General features: G+C 45.3%; 1 protein-coding gene across 1 annotated transcript in view; it reads right to left on the bottom strand.

Annotated features, from left to right (window-relative positions):
• The window catches only part of LOC137626057 (protein fuzzy homolog), an 86,355-nt gene that overhangs the window by 29,966 nt on the left and 35,530 nt on the right, over nt 1-20,859 (bottom strand). Inside the window, exons 3-4 of the mRNA XM_068357140.1 lie at nt 20,312-20,465; nt 18,964-19,080 (exon numbers count right to left, since the gene is read on the bottom strand). Coding sequence (XP_068213241.1) covers nt 18,964-19,080; nt 20,312-20,465 — 271 coding nt within the window. The remainder of the gene's footprint in view (nt 1-18,963; nt 19,081-20,311; nt 20,466-20,859) is intronic.

The raw sequence follows: 20,859 nt of genomic DNA on the forward strand, positions 1-20,859 counted from the left end.
ATCGTCAAAAAAACATGTTATTTGACTAAAGGAAAAAACTGAAAGGTTTTTCAAATAAAAAGTTCCTTTAAATTAGAATTTAAAACATTTAAGCTAAGAAAGAATGAACAAAACGTCAGAATCGGTTTACTCTTACTGCAAAGTGAAACCGTGATACACTCTCTCTCTATCGTAACGATAGAGCGCATGTTGTACGTCCTGAACGTCAACAACTGCGTAGCATAAAAAAACTAAACGTTAGTTCATCTTTGAAAACAGTACGAAGACTATCAAAGAAATTCTTTCATAAAATATTACATCTAAAAAGTTTTAAAACCTTAGCTCTTTAAAAGCTAAAGACGATATAAAGGGCTCAACGTTGATTAACTTCGGTTCCAAGTTAGGACCGCCTACTCTCAGGCTCTGCCTTTTTAAGTACGATATATAAACAAAGCATTAAAATTTATATTTATATGTTTATAAAAAATGGAAAGTTAATCGAAGAGGCCTAATAAAGGCGGAGAGATATAAATTATAGAGGAAAATCTATAACGTGATAAGATAATTATTAAAAGCCTAAACACACTTCCGTCTAAGGGAAGGGTCGGCCATTTAAAAGTGAAAGAAAGTCCATACTCTCTTTGTCACCAGAATTAAATCTATCCAAAACGAGTTCAAGTTTTAAGATGAAGATAAAACACCTGCATAGCGAAAGCTCAAAACTAGAATAGTGTACTTCACCAAATAGTTGTGAAAACAAATCCAGTTAGCAACAGCGAATTAGTAGGTCTTGCCGGTAGCCCGACAGAGAGAAAATTGAGTTCTTTGTTTACAATGAGTACTAGGTATCTGAACGACAGATGGCGCTGTTGAGTACACCCCCTACCTATGTAGCGATCGCTGGAGAATTTTTACGTAGAGTTTTTCTGTCGAGCAACAGAGTTGCAGCTATTATAATCACCGGCTAAGTTAAATATTGAAAATTTGTGATTTGTTCCAACACAGAATACTTACCTCGAACTACTTTCTTAGGAGATTTATACCTTAGGAGGTGGGAGCGTCCTTCAGGACCTAGAGACCGTGATGAGAATAGAAGAGGAACCTAGGTAGGAGACTAGGCTCTGCTGACCTCAAAGAAAACACGAGAAAAAAGGGAAAACTATGCAAAAAACCATCTTAGTGTCTATGTAACTCACATCTGCAAGAATCCTAGGAGACATGTCCTTCTAATGATAGTGTATCTGAGAAACATCACAACAGAGCTGCTCTCAGTTATTCTGGTTTTTCCTGAATTAGCATGAACAGTGAATTAGATTGATAAAGTTTGTGACTATATGAAGTGTTGGTGATTGACGGGACACTGTGATAAGGGCATTAAATAGTGTGAATTATATTTTCAAGGGAGCATTTACAATCTCCCTGGCCCCACGAAGTTTTTTTTCCTTGGTTGCCATGACAACAGATTTTGTTTATATAACGTTTTTTATGATTTGAGTGGCCATTTGAGGGCATACTTAACCAAATGGCTAACTTGGAAACTATTGAAGATGTTAGGAACTTGTCCCAAACCCAAATTAATAGGCTGACGAACACCCAACTGAAGGAGGCACTGAGGACAGTCCTTAATGCACACACTAATGAAGAACCTTCAAACGCAATATTACTGCAGGAAATAAGGAATCTGACAAGAGAAGTAGAGCAAATGAAGCAAATAAGAAAGGAGGTGACAGAATTGTCATCTGACTTAAAACAAGCTTTTAGTATTATAAGTCAGCAGCAGATGTTCCTGGAATCACTGGATGCAAGAGAACATCGAAGAAAAATCATCATTACTGGAGTATCAGAAGTAGAAGACAATATAGGAAGGGATGATCAGTCAAAATTGAGGAGGATTCTGGATGAAGTAGGATGCGATGAAGCTTTAGACCCAACGAATTGGGAAATTAAAAGGCTTGGTCAAGTGAATGATAGGAGGAAGAGACCAATCCTGGTAGTTGTCGACGACCAGAGACAGAAGGACAACATCTTGGATAAGGCCAAAAACTTGAAGGAAAAACCTGAACCTTTTTCGTCTATTTACGTGAAAAAAAGATGTCCACCCAGCAGTGAGAAAGGAACTAGGAAGGTTAAGGAAGCGTGAGAGAGAAGAAAGAGAGAGGACAGAAAATCGGGGAGCAAGCATATTCTATGACAAGCAATGACGTGTCTTGTTGCGGGACGGTCTTGTGATTGATAGGTATGCACCTTCGTATTTTTAGGAAGGTCACAAAACAGTGGTTGCCCCAATGAACTAAATATGTGTTGTTGGAATGTTGCAGGAGTAAAGGATAAGATGAATAATCAAGATGTTTTATCTTTTGTTCTTAATTATCATATTGTTTGGCTATTGGAGATAAAAACAACTGCTAAAATAAATGTACCTGGCTTTTATACATACCAAAATCCGTCTATGTATTGTGGTAGAAGAGGTGGAGTGGCAATGTTAGTAAAATATTAATTATTGAGTGTCATTAAATTTGTGAATATGAATATAGAAGGTCAAATTTGGGTTGAATTATCATGCTATCCTGGGTTTATGTTTGGAGGTGTTTATATACCACCAAGTGATTCGCCTTATTTTGTACCAACATGTTTTGGTAACCTTGGAGCTGTTATGAATGAGTATGAAAATGTAGTAGCAATGGGGGATTTTAATTCCCGTGTAGGTATTCCCCTTCTTTGTAACGAGAACTTTGAACCATATATTTACAGTGGGGTGATTGATTTGAATATTAATGGTAATGGTAGGAATTTGTTGAATATGTGTCAGAGCAGTAATATGGTAATTGGTAACCACCTTGTTTATGGAGAACACACTTTTGGAGGTGGCTTAACTTTCAGAAGGGGGTCAGACTGGGTATCAGAAATTGACTTGTGCATTATTTCACAAAAATCACTTAACCACTTGAAGTCTGTTGAAATAAATCAAAACTTTTTAATATCTGACCATGCCCCGATGATGGTGAGGCTTAATCTCACTAGTACGAAGAATGTAACCCTTCCATTATTAACTGAGCGTGCAAGAGATTTGGGCAGATCTTACTTTGACTCAAATTATCGAGATCACAGTTGCATAACGAGAGGACTTGCTTGCAAGCAAGTAGATCTAAATAGATTTAAACGAGCAATAGAGGAGGCAATACCTCCCAGTTTGGATGAAATTAATGTAAATTCAGTTTGTACTGGATTGGAATCAGCCACTATAATAATCAATAGGGTGGCTAAAGAATGTAAATTACCAAATGGGAGAGAGCAGTATCAAAATGAATGGGATCAGAATCACCCAAGGTGGAAAAGGATATTTGAAAAGGATGATCCAAAAATTATTTGGAAGTCAATTAACTGGAAAGGGAATGTAATGAATAATGATGACAGTACTCAACCGGATGAAGTTCATTTCAAATTACATTTCGAAAGGCTCTTTAATCCTGATCCTAATCTTGCAAACAATATCCAACCACTCGATATATCTTCGTCACCTAACATTCCTATATTAGACGACCCATTCACTTATCAAGAGATAGATATGACAGTGAAAAAAATGAATGAGGGGAAAAGCTATGTTGGTGTGTGCCCTGGTATATTGTCGCTTTTGCCAATGACTTGGCTGAGCTTTTCCCTTACCATTTGTAACTTTTTATTTTGTAATTTTATTTACCCTTTTGCTTGGTGTCATGACAGGTTAGTTACACTCTTCAAATCAGGTAATAGAATGGACTGTGGGAATTACAGGGGCATAAGTATAATGAACACTTTCGCAAAATTTTATGATGCACTGTTGGTGAGACGTTTAAATCTGTGGGCTGGTATAGATAAATGTCAGGCTGGAGCCCAAAAGGGTAGAGGGTGTATCGAACAAATATTATCTTTGAGGCTTATGATGGACTACGCAATTTTTAAGAAAAAGAAGCTGTATGTTGTATTTGTAGATTTTAGTAAAGCATATGACCGTGTTCCAAGAGATAAGTTAATTGAGTGCCTAAAAGAGAAAGGTTGTGGTAAGACTATGTTAATGGCCATTCATAAGATCTATGCTTGTACTAAAAGTGTCTTGAAATCAGCTGTGATTATATCTACTGTTGGAATACGTCAGGGTGCTCCAACAAGCTGTTTATTATTTACTATCTACCTAGACAAAATGGTTAAAATGATAAAAGAGGGAATTGGCAGAGATGGGTTTTTAGGGACAATGCATACGCTATTATTGATGGATGACACAGTTATTTTAAGTACATCAAGAGAAAAGTGTTTTGAGAAAATTGGGATTATGTTGGATTACTGTAACTTATATGGGATGATTGTTAACGAAAAAAAGACCAAGTTTTTTGTAGTAAATGGAAATGCAAGAGATAAAGAGTCTCTAGTCATAAATAATGTTAAGATAGACCATTGTGAAAAATATTTGTATCTTGGTGCATGGTTTACGGGTGATGGCAAAATGCAATCAGTGCTCAAACAACATGAAATTGAAAATGCAAAGACCATTAACAAGTTCTCAATATTTTGTTATAACAATACAACTATGCCATATGCATATAAAGTCAAAGTGTTCAAAGCAGCGTTAGGAGCCTCACTACTTTATAGTGCAGAGAGTTGGCTTACAAACAACGTAATATGTATGGAGAGGATATACAACCAGGCTGTTAGATGCTTATTGGGGGTCAGAAATAAGACGCCTATGACATTGTGCTTAGTGGAGAGTGGCCTTGAGTCTTTTAATCATGAAGTTCAAGTAAGAAGGAAATGTTTTTTAGAAAAAAAAAAGGCGAACATTGATATGGAAGAACCGTTCCACTATATTTATGAAATTTGCAGAAGTGAAAATACACCCGGTTACAGATTTTTGAATTCTTGCCTAGTTGATAACATCATCAGGTCAAGCCTTGACCAAATGAAAAATGAAATCCGGAATAAACCTGAAACAGCAACAAAATATTATATGTACAGAGAAATTTTAAATAGATCCTTGCAAAGGCATAGAGTGTACAGTGAAAATGTTTATGTACCAGACTATATACGAATTGCCTTCACTAGATTACGTTTAATGTCCCACGACCTAAGAATAGAGACGGGAAGGTGGAGTAGAACTCCAAGGGAGTTGCGAGTGTGTAATTGTGATTCACAGACAGTACAGAATGAAATGCATGTCCTAATTGAATGTACAATGTCACGATCGAAGAGGCAGAAATTTAGTAATCTTAATTATACGAACATAGACGCACTGTTTGGAGAAGAAAACCACGTAATTGACCTGTGCCAGTATATATTTGAAGTGTTAAAGATTTATAATTAAATATTTGTTTTGTTTTGGTGTTGATGTATAAGGGGTTTGTTGTGATGGTTGATTAATAGCCTTATATTTCTTTATGGAAGAAAATATGATTTTTCTGGATAAAAGATTTTATAATGTAATGGGGAAAATGTATAATTGTTACAGAATAAAACCCACTGTTTTGTGTAAACTAAATATAATTATTGTACTACAATGTATATAAAGTTTTGTCAATAAAGAATAAATAAATAAATAAATATTCCATGGCAGTTTCAGGGGGGCTACCCGAACCCTTTCCGGTAAGGGAATATGGGAAGGAAGAACAAAGGGGATCAGGAGGGAACCTGTGTCTCTTGGACTCGCTACCCGCAGTTACCACTGGGGCTACACCCTTAAACCACTTGGAGCGCGGAAATGACGGGACCGCGCGAGAACCCGCCCAGGGACTTTCTTGAGTAGTCCTTCAAGCAGTGAGCCGTAAAGGTCGACTGGATAGACCAAGTACCTGCCCTCAGGCTTTGGCCCACTGCCATGTTCTTCCCAAATGCCAAAGAAGCATTTAGACTCCTAATGTTGTGGGGTCTGGGCTTTCCTGGAAAGGGGACCCCTGCACTACTGTAGGGCCTGACGATCACTTGCCTTATCCAGAAGAAGAAAGTGTTCTTGGAGAGTGGCTCCTTCACAGTCCCGAGGAAAATGAACAGACTCTTGATCTCGGGGTGAAGTCTAGCAGTCTTTTCTAATAACTCCCATACTGCAAGTCCCTTGGGTTGTCCGAGCGAGGAATAGCTGGCACTGGGAACAATTCTATTTTGGGTTCCCAAACAACTGGATTCTGAGTCTTGGCTACGAAGGAGGGTAAGAATCTGAAAGTAGTATCTCGCCAGCCCTTCGAGTATGAGATCTCGTACGACAGGCCAGGAATCTCACCTACTCTTTGCTGATGCCAGAGCTAAACGAAAGACTGCCTTGAGGGTGCGCTCCCTGTCTAGAATGTCTTTTAGAGGCTCGAAGGGAGGTACCAAAATCAACTTCAAGTACCCTAGCCACATCCCCCTGGGGCACTCTAACGACTTGGGGGAAAAAACGACTGCTCGAAGCTCTTGAAGAGCGTCGAGATCTACCTGGAGGCACCCAGGTCTATGTCCTTCAGGAGGAAGACTTGGGATGGACATGCCCACTTCGTCCCTGAGATAGACCAGGGAGTCTGCTATCTAGTAAAAGGAGGCCCCCAACGGCCTGATGTTCTTCGAGGAGCACCCCTTAGAAAAGGTAGCCCACTACGCCTGGTACACCTCGACTGACGAACGCCTCAGGTACCCTGTCATCCTTGATGCTGTCCTCGACGGAAATCCTTCCTTTTTCAGCAGACGCTCGATAACCTCCCCGCGTGAAGGAGGGACCAAGGGTTTTCGTGGAGCCTCTGGAAGTGAGGCTGCCGGAGAAGGTCTGGCCTATCTGGAAGTGACCCAGGTGTAAGGCATGCCAGTTCCTTTAGATCCGCGAACCACTCCCTCTCTGGCCACCAGGGCGCTACCAAAGTCACCCACAGGTTGGACGTCCGTCTCATTGGAAGGCTTCCTCGAACGTTGCTGCTGGATCTGGCACAGAAAAACAAACCAAGGGGAGAGGGTTTTGACCACTTCTGGGTGTAGAGACCACTCGGGCCCTACCACTCGACCCTTCCAGTTGAGGCCGTCGGCCAGGACGTTCCTCTTCCCCGGAGAGAACCTGGCTGAAAAATGAATTTGTTCCACTTCAGCCCAGTCTAGGAACTCCATCGTGAGATTGCACCGTTACTTCGACTTCAGTCCTCCTTGCTCTTTCACGTAGGCCACCACCGTGGCGTTGTCGCACCCCGGATCCACGGAGCTTCCCCGGGGTGGATGGACGATCACTAGGCCCGCTCTTTGTACGATCCTCATGTCCAGCACGTATATGTGCAGGTTCGTCCCCTCGACTTCCCATCTACCTTTTGCCATTTTGTCGAGAAGAAGAGCACCCCAGCTCTCCTTGGATACGTCAGTGAACAGGAGCATCTCTGGAGGGTAGGCAGAAAAGGGCATTCCCTTGCGGGTGTTCGTTACGATTGCTACCACCCCAGGACTTCCTTCGTCTCTGGGGACACCAGGACTATCTAGTGCGGGGAGTCTTATCAGTCTTCGCCAGTCCTTGGTTCTCCTGGGTTGGCCCGACAGGAAGGGCCAGAGTATCTGTTTCAGGGTGTCCAGTTTCTCCTCGGAGGGGAAGGACCTCGCCATCCGGGAGTCTAGAACCAACCCTAGGTAGGTCATCCTGGTGGAGGAAATCAGCCGGGACTTCTCCAGGTTGATGAAGATACTCAAGACGTTGTAGGACTGCAGGAGCTGCTCGTCTTGCTCCCTCAGTACTTCCTCTGGGACTGAAAGCAACAACCAGTCACCTAAGTACCGAATCTGGCGGACGTCCTGTTTGTACGCCCAGCCTGAAACTGTTGAGAAGACCTTCGTGAAGCCCTGAGGACTGCCGACAGTCTGAAGCATAGGGTTTTGAACTGCCATGTTTAGGTACTCCATTTTTCCCTTAAGAACCTCCTGTTGGAGGGATGGACAGGGACCTGGAAGCAGACGGCTTCGAGGCCTATGGACCTCAGCAGTCCTCCTCCTTCAAGGTCGCTAGGACCGACTTCGGAGTGTCCATCTTGAAGCCGGTGTTGTACACGAATTGTTGAGGGCTGAAAGGTCTCCAGAACCCTGTCGCCTTCTCCACCAGGAAGAGCCTGTTGTAGAACCCTGGACTCGGTTTTCGACTGGTTCTACTGCCCCTTTCGCCAGCATTGCCGAGCCTTCTTCCTGCAATATTGCTATTCTCCAGGGGGCTCTGGATGCCAACCACTCCCCCTGTTGATCTGGGATCCGAGGTGGAGGTCCGCTAGGAAGGGAAGCTTGTACCCCTTCTTTAGTACTGCTACGGTCCCCAGATCCGCTCTGAGGTCCCGCCATGTTTGCCAATATCATTTGAGGCATTCCCCCACCTGAGGCATCAGCAGGAGTAGGGGGGCCTCCCCTCCTAACTCCTTCGAGAGCCGCGGCCTGTCTGAGTAGGAGGGTCTGAAGGTTAACTGAGGAGTCGAAGCTCCCCTACGGGGAGGAAGGCAAGGGAAAGATTACGAGTGCCAACTTCTACATCCGAAGGGCGGACGGAGCCGAAGAGGCACTGGGCAAAGGTGCGGGGCTCCCTCTCCATCGGCCACTGAGGCAGGCACTGGAGAGGCAATAGCCCCGTTCGACCCGCTCGGGGAAAAACCACTCTGCCTCCGTCACGGATGGGGCCGTCATGGGCCTACCCCCTTCCGGGGAAATCCGTGGGGTTTAAGTACCCTGCCATGTCAGCGGCCTCTTCTGATGCTTGAATGGGGCTGGCCGGGACAATGGCACGGCTGGCCCCCTCACAGATGGAGCCGCCGGAACGGAGGTATCCGTCATGGGTGTGTCAGCGGCCCCCTCCAATGCCTTGGATGGGGCTGGCGGGGACGATGGAGCGGCTATCCCCATCACGGATGAAGCCACTGGGACGGAGGTACCCGTCATGGGTCTCCCCCCTCCCGGGGAGATCCGTGGGGTTTAAGTACCCTGCCATGTCAGCGGCCGCCTTCGATGCTTGGATGGGGCTGGCCGGGACGATGGCACGGCTGGCTCCATCACGGATGGAGCCGTCGGGACGGAGGTAGCCGTCATGGGAGTGTCAGCGGCCACCTCCAATGCTTGGATGGGGCTGACTAGGACGATGGCACGGCTGGCTCTATCACGGATGGAGCCGCCGGAACGGAGGCAATCATCATGGCTGAATCAGCGGCCACCTCCAATGCTTGGATGGGCCTGGCCAGGACGATGGCACGGCTGGCTCCATCGCGGATGGAGCCGCCGGAACGGAGGTAGCCGTCACGGGTGTGTCAGCGGCCACCTCCAATGCTTGGATGGGGCTGACCAGGACGATGGCACGGCTGGCTCCATCACGGATGGAGCCGCCAGGGCGGAGGGAGCCATCATGGGTGTCAGTGGCCACCTCCAATGCTTGAATGGGGCTGGCCAGGACGATGGAGCGGCTATCTCCATCACGGATGAAGCCACTAGGACGGAGGTAGCCACCATGGGTCTACACCCTCCCGGGGAATCCGTGGGGTGTGAGTACCCTGGCATACCAGCGGTTGAACACGAAGCCTGAATGAAGCAGTCATGGTACCGGGTATGGATGACATGCTGTCGGGTCGATCCAGCGGCTACCTCCGCTGGAAGGATGGAGTTCCTACGGATATCCATGGAGCCACGGGCTCCCCGTGCTGGCTGGTTGGTTCCTCCGTTCAGGGCTGGCCAACGAAGGACCGGAGGCTGGGACAAGGCTGCCAGTCCGAAGGGGCGACCCTCTCCGCTGGGCGGGAGAAGTCGGAACCTTCGCGGGCTTATACCTGTCGACCGAGACCTGGCTGTCGAAGTCTTGGAGGGTGGGACATGGCTGCCAGACCAAAGGGGCGACTCTCCGCTGGGCGGAAGGAGTCGGCACCCTCGCGGACTTATGCCGGTCAGCCAGAGCTTGATGTAGGGTTGCCGGGGTTCACCTCGAAGGGCGGGCATCACTGTCGAAACGGGGGCCTCCGTCCTGGGTCCACTGCGCTCGTGCCGAGCTAGGTGGCCTTTGGAGGACTTATGCCGGCCTGCCAGAGCCTGCTGTAGGGTTGCCGGGGTTCACGTCGAAGGGCGGGCATCACCGTCGGAACGGGGGTCTCCGTCCTGGGACCACTGCGCTCGTGCCGAGCTAGGTGGCCTTTGGAGGTCAGGACTCGACTGCCAGACCAAAGGGGCGACTCTCTCTGCTGCGCGGATGGAGCCGGACCCTTCGCGGACTTACGCCTGTCGACTAGAACCTGCCATGATGAGTCCCTCCGTCGGGTGCCGCTGCTGAGCTTCCTCAGCGCCCCGTCTTGGGAGGCTCCTTCTCGGCGACGTCCTCGGCTGCAGAAGTGACTGAAAAACATGCCAAAGAGGCTGAAGAAGAATTAGGGACATTTTTTCCCCACATGGGGTCATCAGTGGAGATGTGGCCTGCTTGCACCAGGACTCCGTCTCCCAACACACTCCCGCCCCTCCCTCGTCTGGAACGACGCCACAAGCCCACTATCCTGAAGATCAGACTCTTGGGAAGGGCCGCGGCCCTTTTTCCCACAACGGACATACCTCGTCCCCTACTCTGGGTAGGGGAGGGTGGTAGGGAAGCTCTGTCAGACGAGAAGTCCGGCGAAGCAAGGGGGGAAGGGGCGCTAGTCTTCTCAGGCGACCTCTTCGTCGCCTACATCTTCTTGGTGCTATACCGCACCCGCTCAGACTCCTGGGGAAGAGCAATGGGCACTTCCCCACAACTGACTTACCTCGTCCCCTACTCTGGGTAGGGGAAGATGGGTGAATAAAGAAGCTCCATTCGACGATGCATCGGGAGAAGTAAGAGGAGAGGCTCGTCTTCCTGTGAAACCTCTTGGAAGCATTCTTCTTCTTGGTGCCGAAGCGCACCCACTGCACCACGTTCCAGGACTCGCACTCCGGACACGTGGCTGAAGGAGAACATAAGCTACCCCTACATGACGTAACACAGAGGATAAGGGTAGGAAGGATGATTTATTGTTAATTTGTTCTCTTCAGCTATTTATTTCCTTATTCCATTTCCTCACTGGGCTATTTTCCTTATTGGAGCCTCTGGGCTTAAAGCATCTTGCTTTTCCAAAAAGAGCTGTAGCTAGGATAGTAATAATAATAATAATAATAATAATAATAATAATAATAACAATGGGTCCACGTGGGGACCGCGAAAGACACAAAAAGGGGGTCGGAGACACAGGGTCACACTGGGTAAGGAGAGCCCGTCGGGATGTTATCACGACGCGACCAGAGAACTTACTGGAGATCGAGTCCTGAGCAAGCATGCTCTCTGACCTGGGGGATAGCCTCAGGGCAGGTTCCACTCCACCTGAGGTTACCCCTCATAGAAAACGGGACTATAGGTAAACTACACAAAACTCTGGTCGGTTGGGAGGAGATCCCAGATACTCCTAAGAAAGTAGTTCGAGGTAAGTATTCTGTGTTGGAACAAAATAGAATTATACATGCAACAGTTACAGATAAAGTTTTTATACCTGAAAGGGAATAAAAGGTTAATGCTACCATAATAATTGAAAAATTAGTTAAATTTATCAATATAATTTCAGTAAATGTTGGATACTATCAAAACTGTGTACTATACTGTACTATGTACAAGCGGCACAAGTGTTATCTGTATAATTCTTCACCTGAAAATTTGAACAGTCCTAGTGTCACCTTGGTGACACTCATATAAAAGATATTGCACTGTAGGTGTCAACACCTTTTCACCCGAATTGAGAGTCCCAATCAATTCACAGTTCATCGCAGCACTAGACGACAGGTTTTAGTACACTACCTGCCACCACCATAATGTTTGTAAAACACTCTGGATGACTTCCATCCAGTATATAAGCGAAAAAGGTCGAAGTCCAGATACTAAAAGAAGTTCAGTGAAGAAGCAATTTTTCTTGGATCATGACCTGCGGGTGTACATTCAGGATCCGCTCTGCGAATAAACTATGTGAGCTTCGCTCTCAGTTGTTTTAGGGATAAGTTAGATCCTGAGGTTTCTCGTTTGAAGAGCTGTCCTCCCCTGAAGTCTGAAGTTTTACGAAGATAGACCTTTAGACATTCTACTGGACACAGAGAGACATCTTCCTTCAGAGGACAGATTCTCCAGGGACCCCACCTCTTAGTGGGTAGCTCATTCTTGGCGAGAAAGGTAGGATCAGGAAAGAGATTCAGTTCTTCCACTTCTGTGAACTGAATGTGGCGCTCATCTCTTGATAGGGCTACTATTTCACTAACTCTAGCCCCTGAGGTTAAAGCGAACAGGAAAATAACTTTTTGAGTAAGATCCTTAAGAGAACCATTTTCATTATTCAAGTTCGAGGCAAAATGTAAGACTTTGTCCAAAGACCATGAAATGGGCTTCGGAGGTGCTGCAGGTCTAAGTCTAGCGCATGATTTCGGAATCTTGTTAAAGATTTCGTTTGTCAGGTCCACTTGGAAAGCGTATAGAAGAGGTCTAGTCAATGCTGACTTACTTGTCGTTATCGTGTTGGCAGCTAGGCCTTGTTCATGAAGGTGGATGAAGAAGGACAGGCCAAAGTCTATTGAGACTTCCTTTGGGTTTTTTGCTTTGACAAAAGCGACCCACATCTTCCAAGACGATTCGTATTGTCTTCTCGTTGGCTTTGACTTGTATTCTTCTGGAAGTCTATACTGCTTTTTGAGATCCCAAAATCTTTTCTTAACTGCTAAGGTGAGAAAATCATGAGATGAAGGTTTTGGGTTCTCTGTGATGAAGCGAAGACAGTCGACTTCTGAACCAGTTAAGATGAGCAGGGTTCGGTAGAGGGACCAGCCTCAGCTCCAGTTCCATTACCAGAGGGAACCAGTTGCTCTTGGGCCACTTGGGGGCTACTAAAGCTGCTGTTCCCTTGAAGGATCTCAGCTTGTTAAGGACCTTCAGAAGGAGACTGGTCAGAGGGAACAGGTAAATCCTGGTCCATTCGTTCCAGTCGGGGGACATGGCGTCTATCGCCTCTGCTAGAGGGTCCTCGTATGGGGCTACATATCAAGGTAGTTTCTTGTTGTCGCTCGTTGCGAAGAGATCGATCTGCAGTACCGGGACTTGTTCCAAGATGAAGGAGAATGAGTCTGCATCTAGGGACCATTCTGACTCTATCGGCTTTAGCCTGGATAGAGCGTCCGCCGTCACACTGCGGAACCCTTGTAGGTGGACTGCTGATAAGTGCTATCTTTTCTTTTTCGATAAAAGAAAGATGGCTAGCATGACATGGCTGATGTAGGGCGATATCGAGCCTTGTCGATTCAGACATTTCACTATCACTTCGCTGTCTGAGATCAGCCTGATGTGGGCTGATCTGCGAGGGGAGAGTTTTCTCAATGACAAGAGGACTGCCATAGCCTCCAGAATATTGATGTGAAAGGTCTTGAACCGGGAATACCAAGTCCCTTGGACTTTCCTTTGGTGAGAGTGACCTCCTCATCCTTCCATCGAGGCATCCTGATGGTAGAGGTGGTAGTAAGGGCACAGTCCTCGTTAGGCTCTTGACCTTCGACCACGGCTTGAGAAGTGATCGCAGTAAGGCCGGTATCGGTCTTTGTAGACCTCTTCAAGCGTTCGATGCGTATCTTCTCCAGACTCCTGACGCATCTTTTAACTGGGCTCTTAGCACTGGGTCTGTTACTGCTGCAAACTGGAGAGAGCCCAGTACTCTTTCCTGTAGGCGTCTTGAGATCCTGTCGGATTTCAGTAGTCTCTTGACAGACCCCGCAATCTCTCTTCCCTGGGGGGAATGGAGAGATGGTGTGACTTCAAGTTCCAATGGATTCCCAGCCATTGAAACTCCTGAGCTGGAGAGAGTCAAGACTTCTTAAAGTTGATCTTGAATCCTAGATGTTTCAAGAACTAAATCACCTTCTTGGATGCTTGCAGACAAGCCGTCCTGGATGCTGCCCACACCAGCCAGTCATCCAGGTACGCTGCTACCTGAACACCTTCTAGGCGTAGTTGTTGAACGACTGCGTCTGCAAGTTTCGTGAAGATCCTTGGGGCTATGTTTAGACCGAAGGGCATGGTTCTGAAGACATACATTTTCTTCTGTAGCTTGAATCCTAGGTAGGAGGAGAGGGGGCAGCTGACTGGGAGGTGCCAGTAAGCATCTGCCAGGTCTATTGTGACTGTGTACGCCCCTTTTGGTAACAGGGTCCTTATGTGCTGAAGGGTTAACATCCTGAACTTGCTGTTCTTGATGAACTTGTTGAGTGGGGGCAAGTCCAGAATGACTCTGAGTTTGTCTGAGTCCTTCTTGGGAACACAAAAAAAGCCTTCCCTGGAATTTGATGGACTTTGCTCTTCTTATAACCCTTTTGCTCATAAGTTCTAGGGTAAATTCTTCCAATGAGGGGGAGGAGTGCTGGAAGAATTGAGGAAATGATGGTGGAAGCTTGTTCCACCTCCAACCTAGTCCATTCTTGATTAGGCTGTGGGCCCAAGGATCGAAGGTCCAACGATCCTGAAAGTGTTGGAGCCTCCCTCCTACTTGAAGCATCTCATTGCTTCGATTGTCCGGAGGGTTTACCTCCCTGACCGCGTCCTCCCCTACCTCGTGAGAGGTGTCTTGAGGAGCCCCGTCGGGAGCCTCTACCTTTGGGATGAAAGGTAGTGGTTTACCCAGGGTTGAATGCTGGTGACTAGGCAACCAGCTGCTGAGGCACCACTTGGAATGTGGTTTGTGGTTGAGCAACCACTTGGGGCACCGCAGTCATGGTGAGTGTGGGATGTTGTTGGGCAGGCCGAAAGTGTAGTCTGGGTTTCTTAGTCTTCCTCTTAGGTTGGGGACCCGCATCCGTAGAAGACTTCCGCTCTGATGAGATGCCCCACTTAGGAGAAGGTTCCTATTCTAAGTGGCGGCTCTATCAACTACCTCCTTGACCACTTCATTTAGGAAGAGGTCTTTACCCCAGATATTGGAAGAAATCAGTTTCCTGGGTTCGTGTTTTATTGTTGCTGCAGCAAACACGAACTCCCTGCAGGCTCTCCTAGCCTTCACAAAGACGTACAGGTCCTTTACTAAGGTGGCCATGTGCATTTTGGCCATGACCATGAGCATGTCTGGGGTGCTTCTCAGACCTGCACTCATCTCAATGCAGTTCTGTAGGGATAAGGATGCCGCCAGTCTCTCCTTCGTCTCTTGCTCCCTGTGCAAGAGAAAGTCTGACATTTTCGGGAGATTCTCACTGAACTGTCGTCCCGCGATATCTGCATCCAACTTCCCTACTGAGAAGGTTAGGTGGACTTCTTTCCATTCCTTATCCTCCATGGGCAGGGCTAACGACAGAGACCTACATTCCTCTAGTGCAGGGCATGGTTTTCCTGCCTCCACTGCCTTGGCAACAGCTTTAAAAGCCTTTGACGTAAAGGGAAAGGCTATGGAAGCAGGAGCAAGAAAGGTAGGGTGCTTCTTGCTCAAGGCGGACACTTTCGAGTTCGTGTAACCCACTTTCTTCAGATTGCTCGACAAGAGAGCCTGTGCCTTGTCATGATAAAAAACCATGACCTCCTTTGGTTCCGTCTCCTCTTTTGACGCTGGCTCCTGCTTCAGTCAAATGAAGCATTCTGGGTAAGCGTTAAAGCTTGGCCAGAACTGGATGTCACCTAGGGGACGGCTCCCATTTTCTCCGAGATGTAAAGTTTGCCGTTAGTAATCGACATAATCTCCACATACCTCCAGGGATTGGTTTCGGAGCAGGATGAGAGGTCTTGGACCCTGAGTCGCTTGTATGACCCTCGGGAGGCGGTGAGTCTCTCAAGTTTCGCTTCCCGTGCTTTGCCTTGCTTGCAAATGCTCTCCATTAAAGCTGTCAGATGGGCCAGTGCCTGGCTCATGTCGTTCAATATAGGGGTAGAAGCAGATGATGTCGAGGGTAACGGCTCTGGTGCCAGCACAGACGGAAGGGACTCCAACTCAAACACTTCTTCTTCTTCCGGAGGCAGAGTAGACTCCTCCTCGGGATCGTCATTCAGTAGATCCTTTTCAGTATCTGTGGACACTTCAGACATTCTTTCCTCCTGATGGATGTCCATGCCTTGTAACGCTTCACTGACATCCGTTTCGATGGCAATCTGGACGCACGGAGGTCCGGGTCGTGCTTGGGGCACAACAGCTTCACTACCCGCTTTCGGGAACAGCAAACTTCACATCCTGTCGTTTGGTAGGTACGGTCCGGGAGAGTTCCTCTGGAACCCTCGTACCCACTTGCGCAGCTTTTCTCATGCTGCATCCCTCAACTCCACTGATATGGGGTCATCGAAACCTTTGGTCACCAAGGTCCGGCAGGTGTTGCAGTCTTGGGGGTCCCAGTACCGCAGGGTTAGGGTAGTGATGGTGCAGGGGGTATGAGACCTGCATGCTTTGTGACCATAGAAGTCCTTACTCCTATGGTTGCAAAAGATGACGTCACATTTCTTCCGTGGTTTCTCCTCTAAAGAAAGGAAAATTAAATGAGTATGTGGTTGTTTATCTCACATGATAAAAATCTTATGCAAAATATTAATATTAATATTTTAACCATTATAGCTTAGGATAGTAAGCTAGAAGGGAAATAGGAACGGACACATACTTGTGTCTCCTGTCCTGCCAATTGCTGTGACCTCCCCCAATATTAAGGTAATAGAGTTTGTTTTATCAGGGCAAACTCAAAAGAGAAGGTTTCTAACCTCTAGGGATAGAATAAGTGTATACTACCACTGACCCTTCTTAATTTGTTTAATATTGTGGGGTAAGTATTAACTGATTACTAATCAGTGTATTGAAGGAATTCTTTTCTTTCAATATAGGATTGGTCTCAACAATAGACTGTGCAAGGATACCCAAGGTATGTTGGAAAATAACTACTGTATAATATATACTATAGTTTTCTGTCAGCAGTATATACTATACTGCAAATATACTGGCTACTGTATAATCATGTACTGTAGTTCAGCCAGCATCTTGCCGGCTAGGCTAGCACGTGGTGGTACAGTCTGGCCAGCATGTCGCCGGCTGGGTAGTATCTGACGACACTGGTCCAGCCGGCGGTACCTGACGGCACAGGGCCAGCCGACATGCTGCCAGCTGGGATAGTGCCTGGCGGCACTAGCTGACAGAGAGAGAAAGCATGGAGAGAAGGGCTGCCTTATTAAAATGTATATCTACAATAAATGAGGATGTAAGTACATAACCTTACTGCATTCCTCCAGAATGAGGGCTCAAATGGAAGGGGAGAATGCATCATTCAAGCTTCTATCCAGCCACAAGATCCGTTGTTAGTCACTGCCGGTTTCAGGAAAGTGGATGGCAGTCCAAGGAAGGACTGAAGAGCACTCAACAGCAGAGGGGTCTTCCACCGGCAGCTGTCACAGCCGGCACAACCTTTCCTTGAGCCTTGCGTCCATAAAGGAAAGACAGAGTGACTATACAGCTGCCTATGTAGGAGCCTGGCTGGCACCACAATCTACCAGGCAACCGGTGAGATTGTAGGACGACGGCCACATTGTGATAGCTAGGCCATCGCTAAAGGACAGAGAGGGACAGGGAAATGGGTCCTGTATCAAGTGTAGAAAAAGGCGGCAGGGTTGCCGCCACTTCCACACAAGGGTGAAACTTTGTTTCAGTATCTGCGCCATCCTCGGCGGCAGAAGAATATCTATTCTTCAGCCTAGGGTCTGCCGAAACAGGACTAGTCTTCTAGACCGCAGGAGAGAAGGTGGTGGCATCATACTACCACTTTTGGGGGCCTAGGGAGGCATAGCCTCCTATGCCGACAGCTCAAAGTCAGCAGGGGAGTGATTACTCGCCCTGCTGCTCAGCCGCCGGCATAAAGACTGAATACTGTACTCTGAGGTTCTGACGAAAACCCAAACCGAGATACTCACCGGCAAGGGTGGGAGACAGAAAACACTAGCCTAGTCAAGCCTGAGTGCACTACTCTATGGCAAGACTAAGATAGGGTTGTCGCCTATGGCGGCACTCAGAGGGAAAGAGGGATTACCCTTAAATCTCCACAGGAGACGAGTATCGAGTTATATAAATAATTCTAGGAGATATACTATCTCCTGTTGAATTATTAAAACGATACACAAGGGTAACCGGGGATAATGTATGAAAGTATACTGAAACGTATAGGCTAGGTAGCCTAGCGCAGGGTGAGATCTCGGTTACCTAAATCGCCGAAACTCTAACGTATACGATCAATATAAGAAAGAGGAAATTTGTATGTATAAATATATCTTTACTAGTATAATTGTGCCTATATAGCTTTCATAATTTATTAATGCTATTACAACCGGGAAAATCGTTCTGCTAACTAAATAATACATGCATAACAAACGACAGCGCCCATGGCGCCTCCGGTGATCGGCCAAGCTCCAAAACACATTAAATTAAACTAATTTTACTGTGAAGCAGAAGCTAAAAATTATACACAGTTAAGAATAAATACTCAACTTTCCAGAGGCAGAAGAGGCTGGAGATTGCATGATAATTCCTCTCAATAACGATCAAAACATTAGCTAACAGGGAAAAAACCACCGTGCGCAATTGCTACTGAAATGGGAATGAGCACCATCTTGGAGCCTTGTAATAGTATGGGAGGAAGGGTAACCTTGATAACAGCTCCCCTTCTATTTTCGTCACTCTTCACCCTCGAAACGAAAACGCTATTCGGGGTGAAGATTCCTATGTGTCGTATGAAGATATACGTCCCCTGATTTTATACGATATCCTTAAGAGAAATTTTAAGGATACAGTATTCGTGCCAGGATTTAGAATTCTGGAGACCTAAAGGTCAATTCTCTGGGAATATCACTTAAGCCAAATATCCCATAGAAAGCTACCAATAGGACCCTTCCATCAGGACGACATGGCTTGAGTCCAAAAATTAACATACAGCACAGTATAAAATTAATCTTATGTACTTAAGAGCCTAGCAATGTGATTTGGTGTTCTACTTTACGGTAACTCAAGAATGCTGCTGAAATTACAATTAAACTCTTACTTGTAAAGTATGCTGTTCTGAAGGTAGAAGACACTCTGCACAACCAGTTAGATGTGAAAAGCCTTGATCTTCGCCTATAGATCTTGATAAAAGTTCATCTAGTACAGGATAACATGGCTGAAAAAATTAATAACAATAAATAACAAGCTCTAGGAAAAGCAATGCACAAATCACAAGCTTAGATGGAATTTTTTTTGTACATTTTATCAGCTAATCCTGTTGGAGAGATATAGCACACAATCCCTTACTTAAGGCTTTACTTTCAAATTATGCATTTAAACTGATGTATCTAGTACTGATCAAAATGGAAAGATCATAAATCTAAACAAAAGGTGATAGCTTTTACTCAAGGGAAAAAACATTTGATGTGAAGTAAGTAATCATTCACATATTCATATTGATTAAATCCATTGCTTCATCATTATTATTACTATTACCACTACTAATATTACCTTGGAAATAAACACTCACATCAACAAGCAAAGTATAGGAAAAAATCTGTATGACATAGGGTTGAACCCAGGACCTCTTAGGTGATATACGAGGGAGCACATTGTGTGTATGTTTATTTCTATCACATTCACATCATAGTAAAATTCAAATTGCATACTATTTGGTCACTATCATGCCAGGAAGTTGGGCAAAATTCATTATTGTAAGGTGTTATGTGTTCAAGTTGCCAGTTTCTTTTTTCCCCTTTGCAGACTGGTTGGTAAGTCTCCTCAGCTATCACTCAAGAATAAAAGAATAAAATATATTCCTCAGGAGAGACAAGGCTTCACATTTTTTAAAGACGTTCTTAGCATACCAATATCAGGTCAAATTACATTTACTTTGATATAAAGCTTACACTCTCTGGACTAAAGCTGTTAGTTGGGCATAATTAATTATAGTCAAATGAGATATACAGTATATACTCCTTTTTCAAAGATGATAAGTCTCCTGTTTCACCAAATGAACATGTCTACAGTTGCCACAGAACCAGGCTTAGTTTTTTAACCAAAGAAGATAGAACACTTCTATCTAATTATGTTGATAAAACTTCCACTTGGAGGTACAATCGTTTTGACTGCCTAGTTCAAAAGTAATCAAGCTAAAAGTGTCATCACTCAAATTTACATTTCCGTCTTTAAAATTGAATATACTGCATATCTTACATGACTTGTTGGTAACTTTCTGAGGTGAAAGGCTTATGTGTACTATGTGTACAGTACAGCACATGTACTCAACTGTTTTTCATGTATCCTGCCTATATGTAATTTTAGATTTATAACCTATTGAATGCTAAAATACATTATGTAAATCTACTTTACTGCATACAGTACAATCCCCTTGTAGTACCACTTACCCTTAGATCTCTCTTCAATCTCTCTACATTTGAAGCAGTTGTCAAGGCATCTAGGCCTAAAAGGAGAACTAACGATGAGAACATCAAGTCAAGGAGGGTCCCATCACAACTGTCACCGACACAGTCAATCCCTCTTATCATGATAAGTCTGATGCTGTAAAAAAATAACAAAATGAACGAATGAATGATTGTTAATTATCCGACATCATAAAATTAACAGTCATTGATGCTGATTGGAGTATGATTAATAAAGAATAATTAATTTAAGACAAAAAAGAAAATCAGAAATGAATAAATAACTATAGTACAACATTTAAACAATGGGAACTGACAAGAAGAAAAAAAGAATAAATATAAAAATAGCCTTTATAACACATTCTAAACCTAACAATTTAAGAGCTCCATTGGATGAACACCAATTGAGAATATGGCTGATAAAGCAATTGCAACAGATCCCAATTTTCACACTATTCCACTTCTAAACTGCGAGAATTTTCAACTACAAATAAACTTCTCGAAAGGAATGCTGAGCTTCAACAACATGACAA

The sequence above is a fragment of the Palaemon carinicauda genome, chromosome 33 (assembly GCF_036898095.1).
Source record: "Palaemon carinicauda isolate YSFRI2023 chromosome 33, ASM3689809v2, whole genome shotgun sequence".
Classification (NCBI taxonomy): Eukaryota; Metazoa; Arthropoda; class Malacostraca; order Decapoda; family Palaemonidae; genus Palaemon; species Palaemon carinicauda.